An 18,072-nucleotide genomic window follows, 5' to 3' on the forward strand; every position below is an offset into this window, starting at 1 on the left:
GAACAGTCTAAGCTTCTATTTCCAAAACAATGGCGGGGGGCGGGGGGAACCAGATGGCTGTGGGGCCAGGAGTGAGAATTGGGAACTGTCTGCAGGCAGCATCCCTTTGAATTTCATGGGTACAGGTAGACCGTCCGCTGCATGGAAGGCTTCTGTACACCCAGAACGTGGTTCGGCCTAGTCTACGTGAGATAGTTTCCCCCATGGATGCCTCATCCCATGTCCTGCCCGCTCCCGGCCCGGCCCCGCACAGCCCCGGAGCGCCCACCGCTCTGTGGGACAGGGTCAGCCCCCCACCCGCACGGTCCACTCCCACCTCAGACCACACCCGAAGCCGAAATGGAGGTTCAGAGGGGTAGTCCGATTGACACAGTGGGAAGGAAGGCAGTTGTTTATTTATATTCTGCCACGTTACCAAAAAAATGTGTTCATGTATATATACACAAGATACAAGTGTTGTTATTTGTGTAGCTGTGGGGAAAATAAAAATAGGGAAAGTCAGAGAGAAAGTCATACTCAAAATATGTGCCATGGCCAGAGAGTGGCAAGGAGGGAAGACAGGATCTTTAAGAGAAGCATGGCTCTTTATAGTACTTAAGGCCAAAAGAATCTCTCCGTGGTCCTTTAACAGGGGCCCCAAATCATCCCTAGGACGCCCCGCAGCAGGTCCCACGGCAGCGCTTCCTACCCTTCCGCCCTGCCCGCCGGCCCGGTGCCGTCCCACAGCGGGTCCTCGGCGTGCTGCAAGCACAGGGCAGCCTCGCTGTGCATTTAGAACCCATTCCCCGGGGGTTCTGACGGATGGTCCTCCGGCGGAAAGGGCTGGAGGCCTTTCCCAGGGCTGTGGCTTCTCCCAGCAGCATCCGCAGAGTCTAAGTGACATACTCTGACTAGAGCTCGAGGGGCCACTGTGGCTGCGACAGGCTAGGGCAAGGCCCACTGAGCCGTGTGCTGAGACGTGGGCTCCATGCCGGGCCAGCAGGCTGTCCACTTCGAGTGCACTTTAGGATGGGACTGACTGCTAACAAGGCTGAGGCACTGTTACCAGGAAGGCTTCCGAGGAAGGGCCTATCATGCCCATGTTTACGTGGTCATCCCACAGCCCAAGACCGGCTTTGCTTCGGGTGGATGAAGGGGAGGCATTGTGGGAAGAGGGGTGGGAGCTGATGACCCTGCATCCTTCCTCCCCAGGCCCAGCAGAGACCTGAGTCCCTAGGTATTTGGGGAAGGATGGAGGATCTGCACAGGGCCGCTGAGGGGTGCCCGGGGACAGGAGGGGGGGGCGCTTCTTGTCAGTCATCTTCCTTAGCCCAGCCCCCTGCAGTGATCGACATCAAGCTGGACAAACCCCAGGAGCCCCCAGCCAGTGAGGGCGGCTGCTCCTGCTAATGCAGCCTGACCTGCCAGCTCCCTTTGACACTACTCGCTTGTTGTGTTGCTTCCTATTGGTTAGCTTCCTAAGGGGGGTGGGAAATGAGCTTATCAAGATGGGAGGATTTTTCTTTTCTCTCTGTCTCTAGGAGTAGGGTGGGGGGGGGAGGGAGGCTGGGCATCAGGGATCACGTCACTCTTAACAGCTGTTACTTAAACAACTATTTTTTGGTTTGGTTGTAATATATTGTACTTTATTAAGATTGCCAAAAACTGTTAAAATTAAAAAAAAAATTTAAATCATGTGTATACAACTTTTTGCCAGATAAAAATGTAGTCATTTTTATTTAAAAGATGTGCTTTTTGTTTTTGTATATTTGTAAACTTACAGAGAACCTTTTCCACACACCTCCTCCTTCCTGCCCTCTTTGAATGGTTCACCTCTGCCCTCCTTCCACCCCAGCCCGATAAATTACAGTTAACGGGGCAACTTAATTAGGCTCCAATACCAAGCCCCACCCACCAAACAGGCCCTACCTGGTTGAATCAAATACTGAACAAAATAGCCTCTGAAGAGGCAACTTTTAACTCTGTCCCTGTAACGTGGCCAGAGTGAGACATCAGCCATGGCCCTGAGCTGAAATTACGGCCTGTGGACGGCAGGGAGCCCAGCGGGAGGCCTCACTGGCGTTGCTCCTGCCTCTCCCTTCCCTTCCCTGACAAGCCTTGAAGGGGTGGAAGGCACTTGCCACAGGCAGGTGTGTCCTCTGTGGCCCACTCAGTGATTGGCAGAGCAAGAGGTCGTCGGGAGGAAGGACGGGGTGCTGTTGGCAACTGTGGGCTTGTACACGTCGATCTGTGGTTCATAGCCTTGGGGCACCACGTGTGGTTCTGAAAATGTTCTAACCAACCCATCCCTGGGTTGGATCTAAGGGAAGGGCAAAAAGAAACAGGTGTGCTGCCCTGAAGCCCTCGTCCTTGCACGTCAGGGAAGCCAGAGCCTGTATCACACGGTGTTTGTCTATGACTGGGGAAGGGAGGGTCGACGGCAGCACCGCCACCTTGAAGATGCATGTTCAGATCCTCGGTTGCTAATGCTGTTGAGTGCTGTTCTGGAAAAGCTGACTTGCCCCACTGGCGTCATGCAGTTGTAATCATTGTACACGTTCCTTTGAGGATATTGTAGCAGCGCTCTGGTTGCCTGAGGGTGCTGCTGACGTGCGGTCTCCAGAAGGCTGCCCAGAGAGAGCCATCCTTGCCATTTCGACTCATTTCTGAGAAGGGCTTAGTCCTGAGGGCCTGTAAAATCTCCGAAGAGAATTCTAAGTGATGTAACCCATTTGGCCAGCATTCCAAATAGACTCAGACCTACTGAACCTGAGCCCGCATACAGCCGGGCAGTAGGCAGCAACTCTGGCTAAAAACAGTAAACCCTGCCCTCCAAGCTGGCATCGTCTCTGCCGCCAGGCTGCTGTTGGGCATGTCCTAGGTGAGCTCCATGACCATCTGGGAGTGGGAGGGGGGAATTCCTCCACGAAGCAGGACTCCAACAAGTTATTGCAATGAATTTTGGAACTTCTCAGAAACTAATCCAAAATGGCAGCCAATAAGTACAGGACTCACTGGTATTTGTCCAGGGGGCCTGTCACACTCTCTCAGCTCAAGGAGACTGTATGTCAGAGCTGATCTTTAGAGAGGAATTTATCTTCAGGTGAAGAAGAGAGGAAGCAGGATTCTCACTGAGCTCCTCTTCCAGAAGGCAAAGACTGATGTACGAACGTAATTCCAGTGTCATGTGTTTAGTTTTTATATGTGTGTACATAATTATATATAGAGATAGACTTGTGTATACACCTTCCACACACACATTCTCACAGAGATACATGTGCTCAATGTATATTCTTGTTCTTCCTGCTCTCGAGTTGGAACTTGCATTGTGATAACAGTTTTGGAAATTCAAAAGTACTGCAACGTGTTGAAATAAGAAATACTTAATATTGTCAAAAAACTTGTGATTGTCTTGCCATCAATAAACTAATGCATAGATGTGTTCAACTACAGGCAAAAATAGCCATGGGAATATGTGCACCATTTCTCTCTATACTTATATGCATAGGTGTGCATGCCCGTGTGGGCCAGTACCCGCCACGATTGCACCCCCCAAGTGGTGCTTGTAGGAAGAGTGCTTACTTACCTCGTGAGAATTTATAGGAGTCCACGTTACAGCGTCCGGCCTGGCCGGCAGTGAGGCCCACTGCTTTTGGCCTCTGGGACGGCCCCATTTGCTGGGATCTGCATTGGGTCCCCGTGAATGAATGTACGGTGGATTTTAATTTCCTTGGTACTAAAGAGTAGCTTTTCTTAAACATTCCTGTACAAAGCAGAAACTCCGTTCCCTTCTCTTGTGCACACATAGTTAAGGTACCACGAACACTTTTTCCATCACAGCCTAGAAGCAGTACGAGATGCAGCAGATGTCACGTGGTTGGATGTGGCCTCGGTGAGCCCTGCCTTGCCAGCAGGTACACAAGGTGCTCTCTCGAGTGCAGGTTCTCCCCAGCCCGGTGGGCTTCTGAGGCGAGGGCAGTTGTCTCCTCTGGCCCTACCATCTTAGTGGTGCCACGCCATTCCACGACACCCTTCGCGCAGGCCTGATTGCCACCCCTCAATCCCTGGTCTGTTGAGGCAGCCAGATCTCTTGCACAGAAGTGGGTTGGTTCCTTGGCTCTCATTTTGAGCAGGTGCCATCACTGTTCTCTTGCTTGTAGGGAGTATCTTGACTTGGAGTTAGGTTCAGTCATAAGACGATTAGGTTCCCTTGAAGAAGAGGGGATGAAATTGCCTCCACATCCCCCGAGAGTGTTACATCCCTGCCGAATCCAGATGGCCAGCCTGAGGCAAAGCCAATTGTTCAGTCCCTCTCCCTAAGGACTAGCCCTCACCTGGGAGATGGCCAGAGTCATCTTCAGGCCCTTTTTTCCCCCTTTGTGTGTGTGTGTTGCGGGGGGTCTCAAAAGCTGTCAGTAAAGCTCCTATTCCACAGGCATCTGAAAAACAGAGCGTAAGATGCAGGAAGCAGATAGCGTATTTATAAACGCACACACGTGCCAGAATGAAGATGTGATGCCAGCAGCTTAAGTGTGAGAACTGCAGCGTAGAGTCCATGGTTAGCAAGCTGGGCGGTTATGAGCAAGTCCCTCTTGGTCAGAGGCCTCTCTGCCATCGCTGTCACCACCCTCTTCCGTCAGCATCCTCAAACATTCTGGAATGCTCTCAGGTCTGAGGAGCAATGGCCAGGTCAGTTCAAGAGTCTCGCAACAGAAACAAGAATGAAAATGGCAGTAGCTAAGTGTACAGACTTATCTTGAGTGCAGCATCTCTGGCCTCCGGATGGCAAGCTGGTGCTGGGAGCCCCCGCCCTCAAGTACCAGGTGTGACAAAATGGCACCGCTGGCTTCGGTGTCCTGCAGGCAGAGCAGCCTCATTCCTTCACATGGCAGAAGGCAGGTGAGGATGTCAGGATGTAAGAACAGGTAGCCAAGGACTGAGTCCCATCGGAGCCACGTGAGGGGCAGCCGAACAGAAGATTTTGTGCGTCAACCAAGCAGGGCTGTATGCTCACTGATTTCCGAACTACCTCTCCCCCGAGCACGTGAGGCGTCACCACCTAGCAATGGCAGCATGACGCGGAGGTCTCACAACCCTTTCTGTCTCACAGACAGGAAGACCGAGGCAGAGAAGGCCCACTTGCTTCTGGTCACCCAGCAAGCCGGAAGCGGTCAGAGCCAAGGTGTTTCCATTCTTCATCCATCGCCAACCTGTGTGTGCAGATGTGACCGTGCACTTGCACGTAAAGGGCTGCTGGGCACGGGTACTCCTCAGGCCACCTCTGCTCTGGTTAGGACTCTGGCCAGCGTAGCTGAGTGAGCTGGGAAAGAATGCATGTCCATTTCACGCCCCTCCATTGCCAAGAAGGGCCAGTCCCCAACCACTCTGATTGTCATGGGCACCCACAGACCAGGGCACCCTTTGAGTTTCTGTTTGAAATGAACTCTCTAGGTGTTCCAAAACCTTGGGCTCTCGTGTGTAAACTCTCCGGCGCCAGACCCCTGCGTGGCTGACACTCCCCACTGCTTATCCTTGCAGTGGGGTTTGGAAGCTTCCTTCCAGTAGGAAGCCTCCAGATGTGGAAGGCCAGCCTGCATCGCATGGTGTGTCAACTTGTCCCCCTTCCCTCACCCATCCCCTGGAAAGTGATTGGCCGTGAGGAGCACAGAGGGTGGCACTCCCATCTTTTACTGGCTCAGCAGGCATAAATGGCCACACTGACTTTACGTAAAACTGTGTAAAATGTGGAAGACTCAGCATGTTGATCAAACAATAAACTGTCCTGATTCTCAACACAAAACCTCTTGTCCAATGTTTCTAAGTGGTGTAGTCATATATGGGGGGCGGGGGGAGGCGCGCACAAAGACGGATTTCTTCAAATGCCTGCTCCACAAGCCCTCATCTCACGTCTGGGGACCAGGTCTACCACCCAAAGCCGTTTGCTTCTTCCTCCTCTTCACCTGGGCCCTCCACATCCTCAGACACACTGATGAGGTGAAAGGCACACGCATTTCTGTCATCTCCACTCTGCCTAAAGGCTGATGGAAAGGGAAGCCCGAGGCCGAACTGAGACTCAGGGCTGTGTGGTAACTTCTATCATCCCTGGTCTCCACTTGCCACGACTGCGGGTTTTGAAGGGTGGGTGCAGGGACTGAATCTCTCTTCCTTCTGGGGATCTCCAGAAAGCCATTTAAAGAATTTAAGGTGAACCATAATCATCCTCCCGGTGACACTAAGTAGCCACATACCACCTTCTGCTTCTCCCCACACTAGTTAGAGAACATCCCTGAGAGGCCCTTCAGGTGTCAGTCATCTCCAGACAAAAAGATGCCCTGAGGCCTAGACAATTGTGGGACCAATCCAGGGAGGACACAAAGGCCAAGATCAGGACCAGAACTGCTCTGGCCTGAGAATGCTGGGAATCCTGGAGCTATGGAGTAAGCCAAATTCACCAGATCTCATTCTTCTTCAAGTTCAACTTCACTCCCTATCTTTCCCCTTCAAAGGTTCTAAAGTTTCTGGAACACCCTCCCATCTGCCACCTCAGGGAAACCACCTCTAAATTAGGAGGGACAGGAAATAGATGCTCTGCCCACTAAGCCTAACTTTTCTGGCTGCCAGATGTAGGATGAGGTAGAGGAGGTCCAAGGGATGTCAAGGGCCAGAGGCCTGACAGCCAAAATGCACACACTTGTACGAACCAGACTGAAGCCAGAGGCAAGCTGTTCCAAGACCACAACCACTTCCCAAGATTCCCGTGCTCAGGATGACAGGACTTGAGATAGCAAGGGGAGGGAATAATGTAGGACACAGCATTGACACACACAACCGTCCAGCAGCCCCAGCCCTTGCCAGAAGAACGGAGCACCTGGGATTCCCCAGACACAACCGTGAAGATGACAGAGGGCTGCTGAATGACCTACCTGAAGTGCCCCGTGTGGCATTGAGGGATGCTGCTCAAGGTGGCTTTCCTTATCCCTGTGGCTGCATTTGTGTCCAGTGAGCAAGAGTGGAGAAAGGAGCTTTGATAATCCTATACTACCTCAAATGTAGAAGTGCCAGAGTGAGTATACCGATGTACAAACATACCAAAAATACCACAAAGAGAAACACACATTTCAGTTGAAACGCAATAATCTTAAGTCAACGGAACACTAAGTACCTCACACATAACAGGACCACAGGGGGACACTGGGATCCCAGGTGGTGCTGAGACAGAAGCCACGGGAAAAGGTAAGCAGCACTCCCCACTAACACCAGCTGTTGTTGACTCGGACCCCCGCGAACGGGCAAGTGCCTAGCAGTGGAGGGGCTACCAAGGCTCCAGGACCCTTGGAAAAGGGCTTGAAAAAAGAGCTGGAATGAACGGTATGGCCAGCACCCCGACCCCTCAGTCTGCACGCGTGCTCCATACCCTTTGGAACACCCCATTCCGGAAGCAACGGCGTGCCCAGGGCATATTCATCGCAGCCACCCCCCTGCAATGGCACCTCCCCGCATCCTGCAGCTCTCCCTTAGCAAGGAATGGGGTCATTCCTATCAGGTGGCAGCTGGCCGGTGATCGGGTGGCAGGCAGGGCCCATCCACACCCAGGGGCTCAGACGCTGCTATGTTCCTAAGAAGGAGCTGTTTCAGGCCACAACGGTCTCCTCTATGACCCACAGCTGTGCCTAGTCTGCCAGTCCCCATGACTGACCTCTCTCTATTCTGGCCACACGTGCCTCCCACCTCATGAAGAAATGGGACTACTTTGGCTGAATGGCTTCAGGGCCACAAGAGGATACCAACAGACTAGAGAACACATGGGACCTCTCAAAACCCCCTGCCAGCACCAAGGACTGGTCACCATGATCTCATCCTGGCCCAAACACACACGCATGGGATGAGTGTAGCACAGGAGCAGGAAGCAGGAGGAGAGCGTGCAGGAGGGACTCCGCAACCTGCTTGCTTGCTTCACACCCCGTGAGAAAAACAACCAGGGCTCGTAGCCCGAAAGACTTAAAAACCAGGCCTACTGAAGGCACATGTGCTACTCCAGAGCAGGTGACTGGACCCTGGACCCTGGACCCTCTGGACTGGACCCTCCAGAGCAGGTGCTCCTACGAGCCCCACATACTTGGCACAGGACACACTGAGCACGCAGACTCCCGAGCCCACACCACATCTGCCAGTGAACTGAATGTCTAGGAGTGGGGTGCCCAGGACGGCTGACGGCCATCACAGACCGCTCTCATGCACACCAGCGTCTGAGAACCACTGTTTGAGAGAGAACTTTAGTTTTTTGGTGTATTGCTTCCTCCAGTAAAGAAAACAATTTATTAACCAGAAAAAAACAAAACAAAGCTGCGAGAACACACGCCTCTTAACGGAAGTGTCAAGCCACTGATTTTTATTCACACGAGCACCTACTGTGATTATGTGAACGTGTCACATTCATCGCATTCTCTGTTGATTTCTGGTTCATTATTCTTACCTATTTCCTTAAATTACCGTTGGCTAATAAGGAAAGGACAAAAACTAAGAATCTAAAGGACGGTAAGAACACGAGCAGCAATGAGGCTTTCGAATAAGCACTCTGCCAGGGTCAAGGCCCAAGGTCTTCTCCATTTCCGCCTGCACTTCCAACCACAGGCAAGCAGCAAGGCCTCTGATCCAGGGGTGGGGGCGGAGGGGAGCTGGAGTGCTCTCACACAGAGCGAGGATGACCCACGGGAAGGGGGGATGGCAGAGGCTTGGGCTGTAGTGCACACTCATGGGGACCACATGCCCAGCGATGTTTTCGGCTCCATGCTTCTATTTGACTCTCCCTGAGTCCCCAGCTGGGTGAGGTGCCCGTGCTGCACGCCGGCAGAGCACCCCGCACCTCTCCCGTCATAGCTCTGACCGCACCGTTCTGGGACTAGCTTCTTCCTCACCCACAGCTACCTTTGTCTCCTCTGAAGCTTTAGTGGGCTTGTCCCTGAGTGTGTGCAAGTAGGGACAGCAGTTTGTTCCCGGGTACGCTGCAGGCCGAGGAATCGTGGAACTCGGCCTGCACCCTAACACATGCTCCGAGCTGTACTCACTCTACCATTCCATTTCATTGCTTTGAGCCAGACAGGTTGTTTTATTTACCAAGAAATGCATTAATAATTTATAAAAGCCATTAAAAAGCCAACGTTCAAGAAGACAACAAAGACCATCACTTTGAAAAAGCTGACTTTTCTTTCAACCATCTGTGAATATGCACTTTAAAAAACTATGGAGAACTTTTTTCATTCACACGTGTTGCACAGCATTCTAGCTCTGAGTACAAAACGGGCTGGTCGAACAGCATAAGAACGCAGCCCAGGGTCCCTCGGCCGTCCAAAAACTGACAACAGCTTCTAAATCTTCATCCACTCCTCAGTTAAGGGAAACCACGAGAACACACTAGACCCTTGGCATGTGGGGCTTTAGCATTTATAGTTCTATCACCTGGGAATGACTCCAAGGGTTCAGGGCATGTTTTTGCAACCTAAGTGCTATGAGGCTGGAGTGTGGACAAGTCACCAAGCTGATGAAGAACAGACCTGCTGTCAACACAGCCTTGCTGTTTTCTACCTGTCTTCACATGTCAGGAGACCACACTGTAACTACACCCACACCTCTGAGAATTCACAAAGGACTAGATGGTGTACTGCCCATGAACATCGAGGGCAAATGGAATCAACTGGCTCCATACACAGGTTTGTTTTCAGGAAAAGGAACTAACACACAGAAGCAGAGGATAAGAAACTTTTCAGATGATAACCATACTCTCGTGATAATATCCTCTCTATGTGGATCCACTTGTTGTGGTCACAAAGACCCTGACCCTAGGTCAAGCATACGCTAAAGGGACATGACATAAACTTTAACCAAGGGAAGACACACAAGCAGTTAAGTGACTAGAAAGCACTGAGGGAGAACTAAACTTCAAAACAAAAATTCCACGTTACTTTCAACAATTTGTTTCCAGAACAAGAAAATGTTTCTAATTACACTTTACACCCCTTCTTTATCAACTCCAAGTTACCACGCCCTTTTCCAAAACTGTCAGCCACACACATATACATTCACATCCTGAGCCTCAGCCCGGCCCCTCAGGCGATTTTAGCCAGCCATTTCTCCAGGTCCTGGATGTTGGCGGAGCCAGCGTCCCCTCTTCCGCCCTTGGCACTGCACTCCAGGAACTCCACTTTGAGGGGCAACTGTGAGAACTCAAATTCTTTGCCCTTCTTTCCCAGCTGAGTAGGAGCGGTGCTGGAACTGTCCAGTGTGCTGGGGGCAGCAGAACGGGTGACTCGTAAAGTGTTGCTATGAGACAAAAGAAAAACAAGTCAGGAAGAAGAGAGTAGTAACTTTTATATAGCAACTAAAGGCCTTTAAGAAGCCACACTCATTCCTAAACATTTCAGCACTCATTTAAATACCTGACATAAAACTGTCAATCATGCTATTAAGACTGTTGAATAATCCTTTGCATTCATAGACTGCTCTCAGACAGGAGAGATGGGGGTCTAGCCAGACTTGCCTTGATAAGAGCAGGTCAATAACGTGCCCATGTCACACCAACCTTTTCTCAGCCCAGGGCCCCCTTATCCCCTTCCACTAGGATCACCTGTATGATGCCATTTTTGAACATACTTTTTAAATACATGCTATAAGTGTTACAATAACTTAAGTCTCTGAAAGTTAAGTGTGGGAAAATACAGTATTTATATTTATCACGAGTCTATTTGGATACAGAGCTTCGTAAACCCACAAACTCCAGATTCTCATATCCAGTTTGGGCACAATTACTACTCTCCAACCTCTTTACCCTCGAACACCGTCCCAATTTAAGTTGTCTTACTGCCACCTGCTGGCCCCAAAAAAGAGTGTACAGCAACGCTCGCGTGTTTACTTCCCCCACCCTTTCTGCTATCCAGATGCTGAGGAATACATGCTCCCAGTGTGCTTCCTTACAAAAGAAAGCACTTCTTAGAGCTGTAAGACTGCATGAAAATTCGTGAAGAATCTGCAGGAAAAACTAATACCTTGTTTAGAAAGAAACACGCACACACGGAAAAAGTATTTTAAAAAACAATACTAAATTCAAGATATTGGGGAGGAGCCCAATATCTTAGGGCCTTCTAAGCAAGGTGGTGGGTCCATGGGTATTCATTCTAATATTCTTTAAATTCTATATATATGTGTCATATGTATCCCTTTATATGTAAAATATTTTACAATTAAAAAAAACACTTAAAAAGGAAAAGAGGCCAAATATAACATGTACTCAGCTCTTGCCATAAGGCCAAGTGAATACAGTTAGCTTTGTTATTCATAAGACTATGAAATGCTTCTATGTTGATAGGGCATAATTCTCAAAACAGGATTAATCTAAAATCAGACTCCTGGGGCACCTGGCTAGCTCAGTTGGAAGAGGGTGGGGCTCTTGATCTCGGGACCATGAGTTTGAGCCCCACACTGGGTGCAGAGATTACTAACAAAAACAAATAAACTTCTAAAAATAAAATAAACTCTGACTCCTAATTTAACTGATATTCACCTTCGCAACTTTTAACATTTTACTTCACTACCTATAGTACAGCATTTCCATCTGTATTGCTTTTCTATGGCTCTTTAGAGTGAAAAGCAAATGGACTAAGGAAAATACATGTTTTGAACACAGGAAGACTTGGACTGTACTGCTAAAAAGAAAAAACCAAAATGGATACACAAATACTATGATCACTTTTTCCCCCAATTCCCAACAACTGCAACAGTATTTCTAGAAAACCCAAATCATCTAATTGTTCTAATTTCTTTAGCCTAACAACAAGCAATTTATAGTCTCGAGAGTGACTGGAGTAAGAGAAAAATGATAAACATGCAATTTCAGAAGGGACAAAAACCACTGACATTGACCTCAGCAAGATGGCAGAATAGGAGTTTCCAGCACAAGTCTTCTCATAGAACCACCAATTTTAATAACCACCTATGCACGAGAAAGAAGGAATCTAGGTCCAAGATTACAGCACCAGGGTGTTATACGGAAATAAGAAAGAATGCATTGAAAGAGGATAGGAAGGACAGTTTCACATTACCCACATTACCTTTCCTGCAAATATGGAGAGATATGCTTCACTTGGGGGAAGGACAGTGAAGTAAGCACTTACTATGCCACAGAATCCAGCACCAGGCTGGCCCCCATAGCCCCAGCCCACTCCTATGGGCCCAAGCTCCAGGATCACCCCAGTAGACCCAGGCACCTGGCCAGGCCACCCAAGTAGACCCTGGTGCCAGGCCCACTTCCATGAATCCAGGCAGTAGGCCCACACACCCATGGACCTAGGAGCCAGGCTAGTCTGCCCAAGCACTTGAGCAGCAAGCCCATCAAAGAAGAAAAATAAGGTACCAATAACTGACCTTAAAGAAATGAAGATCTATAAAATGCCTGACAAAGAATTCAAAATAATCACCTGAAAGTTCGATGAGCTATAAAAGAGAACAGACAACTCAGTGAAATGAGAAAAGTAATCTATGAATAAAAATGAGAAGTTTGGGGCACCTGGCTGGCTCAGTTGGTAGAGCATGAGGCTCTTGATCTCAGGTTCCTGAGTTCAAGCCCAATGTTGGGCATGGAGCCTAATTAAAAAAAAAAAAAAAAATGAGAAGCTCAACAAAGAGAAGCCATAAAAGTTTTTGATACTCTGGAACTAAAGAACACAATGACTGATGTGAAAAATTCAGAGATCTTTAACAACAGACTTGATCAAGCAGAAGAAAGAATCAGAGAGCCTGAAGGCAGGTAATTTGAAGTTACCCAATGAGAAGAACAAAACAAACAAACAGTAAAGAGAGACTACATAACTTAAAATTCATCATTAAAGGAATCAAGTACATGCATTATGGCAGTCCCAAAAGGAGCAGAGAAAGACAAACAGCAAGCTTATTTATAAAGAAATAATACAGAAAAACCCTAAATCTAGAAAGGGAAATGAACACCTAGATCCATTAAGCCCAAAGAACCCCAAATAGATTAAACATAAAGAGAGCTACACCAAGACACATTATAATCAAATTGACAAAAAGTCAAAGACAAAGAGAATTTTGAAAGCAGCAAGAGAAAAGCCAATGGTCACAAACAAGGGGAACCCCATAACACTACATTTCTTAGTCTTCGCAGAAACTGTATGCCAGTACAGACTGGAATGATATATTCAAAGTGCTGAAAGAAAAAAATATACCCAGCAAAACTGTCCATCAGACATGAAAGAGAAAAAATTTCCCAGACACACAAAATCTGAGGGAGTTCATAACCACTATACCTGCCTTGCAAGATATGCTAAAGGCAGTTCTTCAAGGTGAAACAAAAGGACATGAAGAACATGAAAACATATGAAAATATAAAACTCACTATAACAGTAAGAGTATATTCAAATTCAGAATACTCTAATACTGTAATGGTGACACATAAATCACTTAACTCTAGCATAAAAGCTAGAGACAAAAGTATTAAAGACAACTATGGCTACTATAATTTATTAATGGATATACAATATAAAAATGTGAATTGTGGAATCAATAGTATAAAATGAAGGGGAAGAAGTTAATGTGTACAATTTTTGTATGCAGTGGAAGCTGTTATCAGCTTAAAATAAGATTACCAATACTATGTTTTATAAAAGTCTCATTGTAATCACAAAGAAAAAAACTATAGCAAATACACAAAATAAACAGAAAGGAATCAGCATAACACCACAAACAAATCATTAAAGAAAGAGAAGAAAGGGACAAAGGAATTATAAAACAGAAGACAATCAACAAAACAGAATAAGTCCTTACCTATCAGTAATTACTTTAAACGTAAATGGTTTAAATTCTCTAATCAAAACAAAGTGGATGAATGTATTAAAAAAAAACCAGATTGAACTATATGCTGTCTCCAGGAGACACACTTTAGATTTAAGATTCTAAGTGAAGGGATAGAAAAAGATATTCCATGCAAATGATCACCAAAAGGGCAGGGCGGGCTATACTTATTTCATCAAAACAGACTTTAAGTCAAAAACTGTCACAAAAGACAAAGAAGGTCATTATATAATAATAAAAGGGTCAATTCCTCAAGAGGATATAATAATTGTAACCATACATGCACCTAACATCAGAGAATCTAAATACATAAAGCAAATATTAACAAAACTAAAGGGAGAAATAGATATCAACATCAATACAATAATAGCAGGGGATTTCACACTTCCAACAATGAATGGATCATCCTGACAAAAAATCAATAAGAAAACAACATATTTGAAGTGTTCAGCAGACCAAATATACACCAAATATTCCTAACAGACAAATACAGAACATTCCAACCAACAGTTGCAGAATGCATTCTTTTCAAGTGTACACAGAACAGTCTCCAGGACAGATAACATGTTAGGCTACAAAACAAGTTAACAAATTTAAGATGACTGAAATCACATCATGTATCTTTTCTGACCACAATGGTATAAAACTAGAAATCAGTAACAGAAGGACTATTGAAAAATTCACAAATATGTGGGGAATAAATAACACACTTCTGAACAACTAATAGGTCAAGGAAGAATCCAAAGGCAAATAAAAAAATATTGAAACAAATGAAAATGGAAACCCAACACACCAAAACTTACAGGATGCAGCAAAAGGCAGTTCTGAGAGGGAAGTTTATAGCAATAAACATCTTTTCTAAGAAAAAAGAAAGATCTCAGATAAACAACCTAACTTGATACCTCCAGGAACTAGAAAAAGAACAAACTAATCCCGAAGCTAGCAGAAGGAAGGAAAAAATAAACATCAGAGCAGAAACAAATGAAATACAGACTAGAAAACAACAGAAAATATCAATGAAACTAAGAGATTTTTTTTGAAACATAAGCAAAATTGACAAACCTTTAGCAAGGAGAAAGAGAGAAGACTAAAATTAATAAACTCAGGAATGAAAGGGATAACTTATACTGCAGAAATACAAAGGATAAGAGACTATTATTAACAAATTAGACAAACTAGAAGAAATGGATAAATTCTTAGAAACACACAACATACCAAAAACTGAATCATGAAAAAACAGAAAATCTGAACAGGCCAATAATGAGGAAGGAGACTGAATCAGTAATCAAAAACCACCAGCAAAGAAAAGCCCAGGACCAGATGGCTCACTGGTGAATTCATTTAAACAAGAATCAACACCAATTCTTCTCAAACTTCCAAATTAAAGAGGAGGTAACACTTCCAAACTCATTTTACAATGCCAGCATTACCCTGATATCCAAGCCAGACAAGCATACTACAAGAAAAGTATAGGCCAATATACCTAATGAACATTGATACAAAAATCCTCAACAAAATACTGGCAAACCAAATTCAACAGTACATACAGTAAATGGATTGTATACTATAACCAGATGGGATTTACTCAAGATGGAAAGATAGTTCAACATATACAAACCAACAGAGGTGATAAACCACATTTAACAGGATGAAGGATAAAAATCATAAAATCATCTCAATAAAGAAAAATCACTTGACAAAAATCAACATCTTCTCATGACGAAAACTCAACAAAATAGGCACAGAAGAATGTAGCTCAAAATAATAAGGGCCATATATGACAAGCCCACAGAAAATATCATATTCTACAGTGAAAAGCTGAAAGCTTTTCCTCTAAGATCAAAACAAGGATGCCCACTCTCGCCACTTCTATTCAGCATAGCCCTGGAAGACCTAGACAGAACAATTAGGCAAAGAAAGAAAAAGCATGAAAATCCGAAAAGAAGTAAGATTATCTCTGTTCACAGATGACTTAATCTTATGTATATAAATCCCTAAGACACCACCAAAGAAACCAGAACTACTAAATAAATTTGGTAAAGTTGCAGGATACAAAATCAACATAATCAGTTACGTTTCTATACACTACTAATGAACTATCAGAGAAATTAAGAATTGCCAATCCTATTTACAATAGCATCAAAATAAAATACTTAAGCATAAATGTAATGAAGTAGGCAAAAGATCTATACACTGAAAACTATAAGACACCCGTGAAAGCAATTGAACACATGAATAAAGGAAAAGATATCCCTTTTCCTGGATTGGAATAATTATTGTTAAAATGTCCATATGATGCAAAGCCCTCTACAGATTCAATGCAATGCCTATCAATATTCCAACAGAATTTTTTGCAGAACTAGAAGAAACAATGATAGAATTCATATGGAACCACAAAAAGACTCCTAATAGCCAAAGTAATCTTGAGTAAAAACAAAAAAGCCAGAGGCATCACACTTCCAGATTTCAAATTATATAACAAAGCTTTAGTAACCAAAACAGTAAGATACTGACATAAGAAGACACATAGACCAATAAAATAAAGTAGAGGGGCCAGAAATAAACCCACACATACAATTAACCTTTGATAAGGATGACAAGAATACACAATGGGTATAGGATAGGTCTCTTCAATAACTGGTGCTAGGAAAACTGGTATCTACATGCAAAAGAATAAAATTAGACCTTTATCTTACACCATACACAATAATCAACTCAAAATGGATTAAAGACTTACACATAAGACCTGAAGCCATAAAAAATCCAAGAAGAAAACACAGGGGAAAAGCTGAGCGACCTTGGTTATGGCAATGAGTTTTTGGATATGACACCAAAGCATAGGAAACCAACGGAAACATAAATGTGATTGCTAAATTAAATAACTTCTGCAGAGCAAAGGTAACAATCGGTAAAACAAAAAGATAACCTGGAACTGGAGAAAATACCTGCAAACCTTCTATCTGATTAGGGATAATATCCAAAATATATAAAGAACTCCTACAAGTCAGTAACAAAAAACAAATAATCCAATTGAAAAAATGGAGAAAGGACAGACATTTCTGAACAGACATTTCTCCAAAGAGGACACACAAATAGCCAATAAGTACATGAAAAGGTACTCAACATAACTAATCATCAGGGAATTTCAAATCAAAACCACCATGAGATATCACTTCACACCTGAGATAACGACAAATATTAAAACTAAACAAAACAAACAAGCTAAGTTGTAGAGATGCAGACAAAAGGCAACCCTAGTGCACTGTTGGTGGGAATGTAAATTGGTACAGCCACTATGGAAAACAGCATGAAGATTCCTCAAAAAATACCAAATAAAACTACTACCATATGATCCAGCAATTCTACTTCTGGGTATTTATCCAAAGGAATTAAAATCAGGATCTTGAAGAGGTTCTTGCACTCTCATGTTCATTGTAGCATTATTACAATGGCAATATATGGAAGCAACCTAAATGTCCACCAAAGGATGAATGGATAAAGAAAATGTGGAACATACATGCAATGGAATATTATTCAGCCCTGAAAAAGAAGGAAAGCCTACTATTTACAACATGGATGAACCTAGAGGACATTATGCTAAGTGACAGACACAGTAAGACAAATAATATATGATCACACTTATATGTGGAATCTAAAACAAACACATAGAAGCAGAGTAGAATAGTGGTTACTGGGGCGGGGGGGAGGAGAAATGGGGAGCCTTTGACCATTAAGTCAAAGGCTATAAAGTTTTAGTTATACATGGGCGTCTGGGTGGCTCAATTGGTTAAGCGTCTGCCTTCAGCTAAGGTCATGATCCCAGCCCATGTCGGGGCTCCTTGCTCATGGAGGGAGGGGAGCCTGCTTCTCCCTCTCCCTCTGTCCCTCCCCTCAACTTGTGCTCACACACTTTCTCTCTCTCAAATAAATAAAATCTTTTTTTTTAAAGTTTCAGTTACGCAAATAAGTATGTACTAGAGATCTACTATACAGCGTAGTGTCTACAGCTAATACGACTGCATTGTATACTTAAAATCTGCTAATACGGCAGATCTTAAGTTTTCTCATGAAACATTTCCTCTCTTTCTCTCTCTCTCTCTCATACAAACACACACAAATAATAAAAGGAGCAGGAGGAAACTCTGGAAAGTTAACGGATATTTTGACGGCCTCGATGGTGGTGATGGCTTCAAAGGTGGATAGTAACCCCCAAATGCATGGAGTTGTACACAT

General features: G+C 45.0%; 2 protein-coding genes across 3 annotated transcripts in view; one reads left to right on the forward strand and one right to left on the reverse strand.

Annotated features, from left to right (window-relative positions):
* RAB6B (RAB6B, member RAS oncogene family) overlaps nucleotides 1-5,779 on the forward strand; it is a 60,114-nt gene extending 54,335 nt beyond the window's left edge. Inside the window, exon 9 of one of the 2 annotated variants that reach the window (XM_040636800.1) lies at nucleotides 1,325-3,426. In XM_040636800.1, coding sequence (XP_040492734.1) covers nucleotides 1,325-1,389 — 65 coding nt within the window. In that variant the 3' untranslated portion in view covers nucleotides 1,390-3,426. Of the gene's footprint in view, nucleotides 1-1,324; nucleotides 3,427-5,089 lie in introns of those variants that run through there. The other variant, XM_040636799.1, reaches the window with a different exon arrangement.
* A 3,283-nt stretch (nucleotides 5,780-9,062) lies between these two features.
* Nucleotides 9,063-18,072, reverse strand: part of LOC103679015 (serotransferrin-like) — a 52,656-nt gene continuing 43,646 nt past the window's right edge. The window contains 1 exon segment of the mRNA XM_040636803.1: nucleotides 9,063-10,296. Coding sequence (XP_040492737.1) covers nucleotides 10,083-10,296 — 214 coding nt within the window. The 3' untranslated portion in view covers nucleotides 9,063-10,082.

The sequence above is a fragment of the Ursus maritimus genome, unplaced genomic scaffold (genome assembly GCF_017311325.1).
Source record: "Ursus maritimus isolate PB19 unplaced genomic scaffold, ASM1731132v1 scaffold_20, whole genome shotgun sequence".
NCBI lineage: Eukaryota > Metazoa > Chordata > Mammalia > Carnivora > Ursidae > Ursus > Ursus maritimus.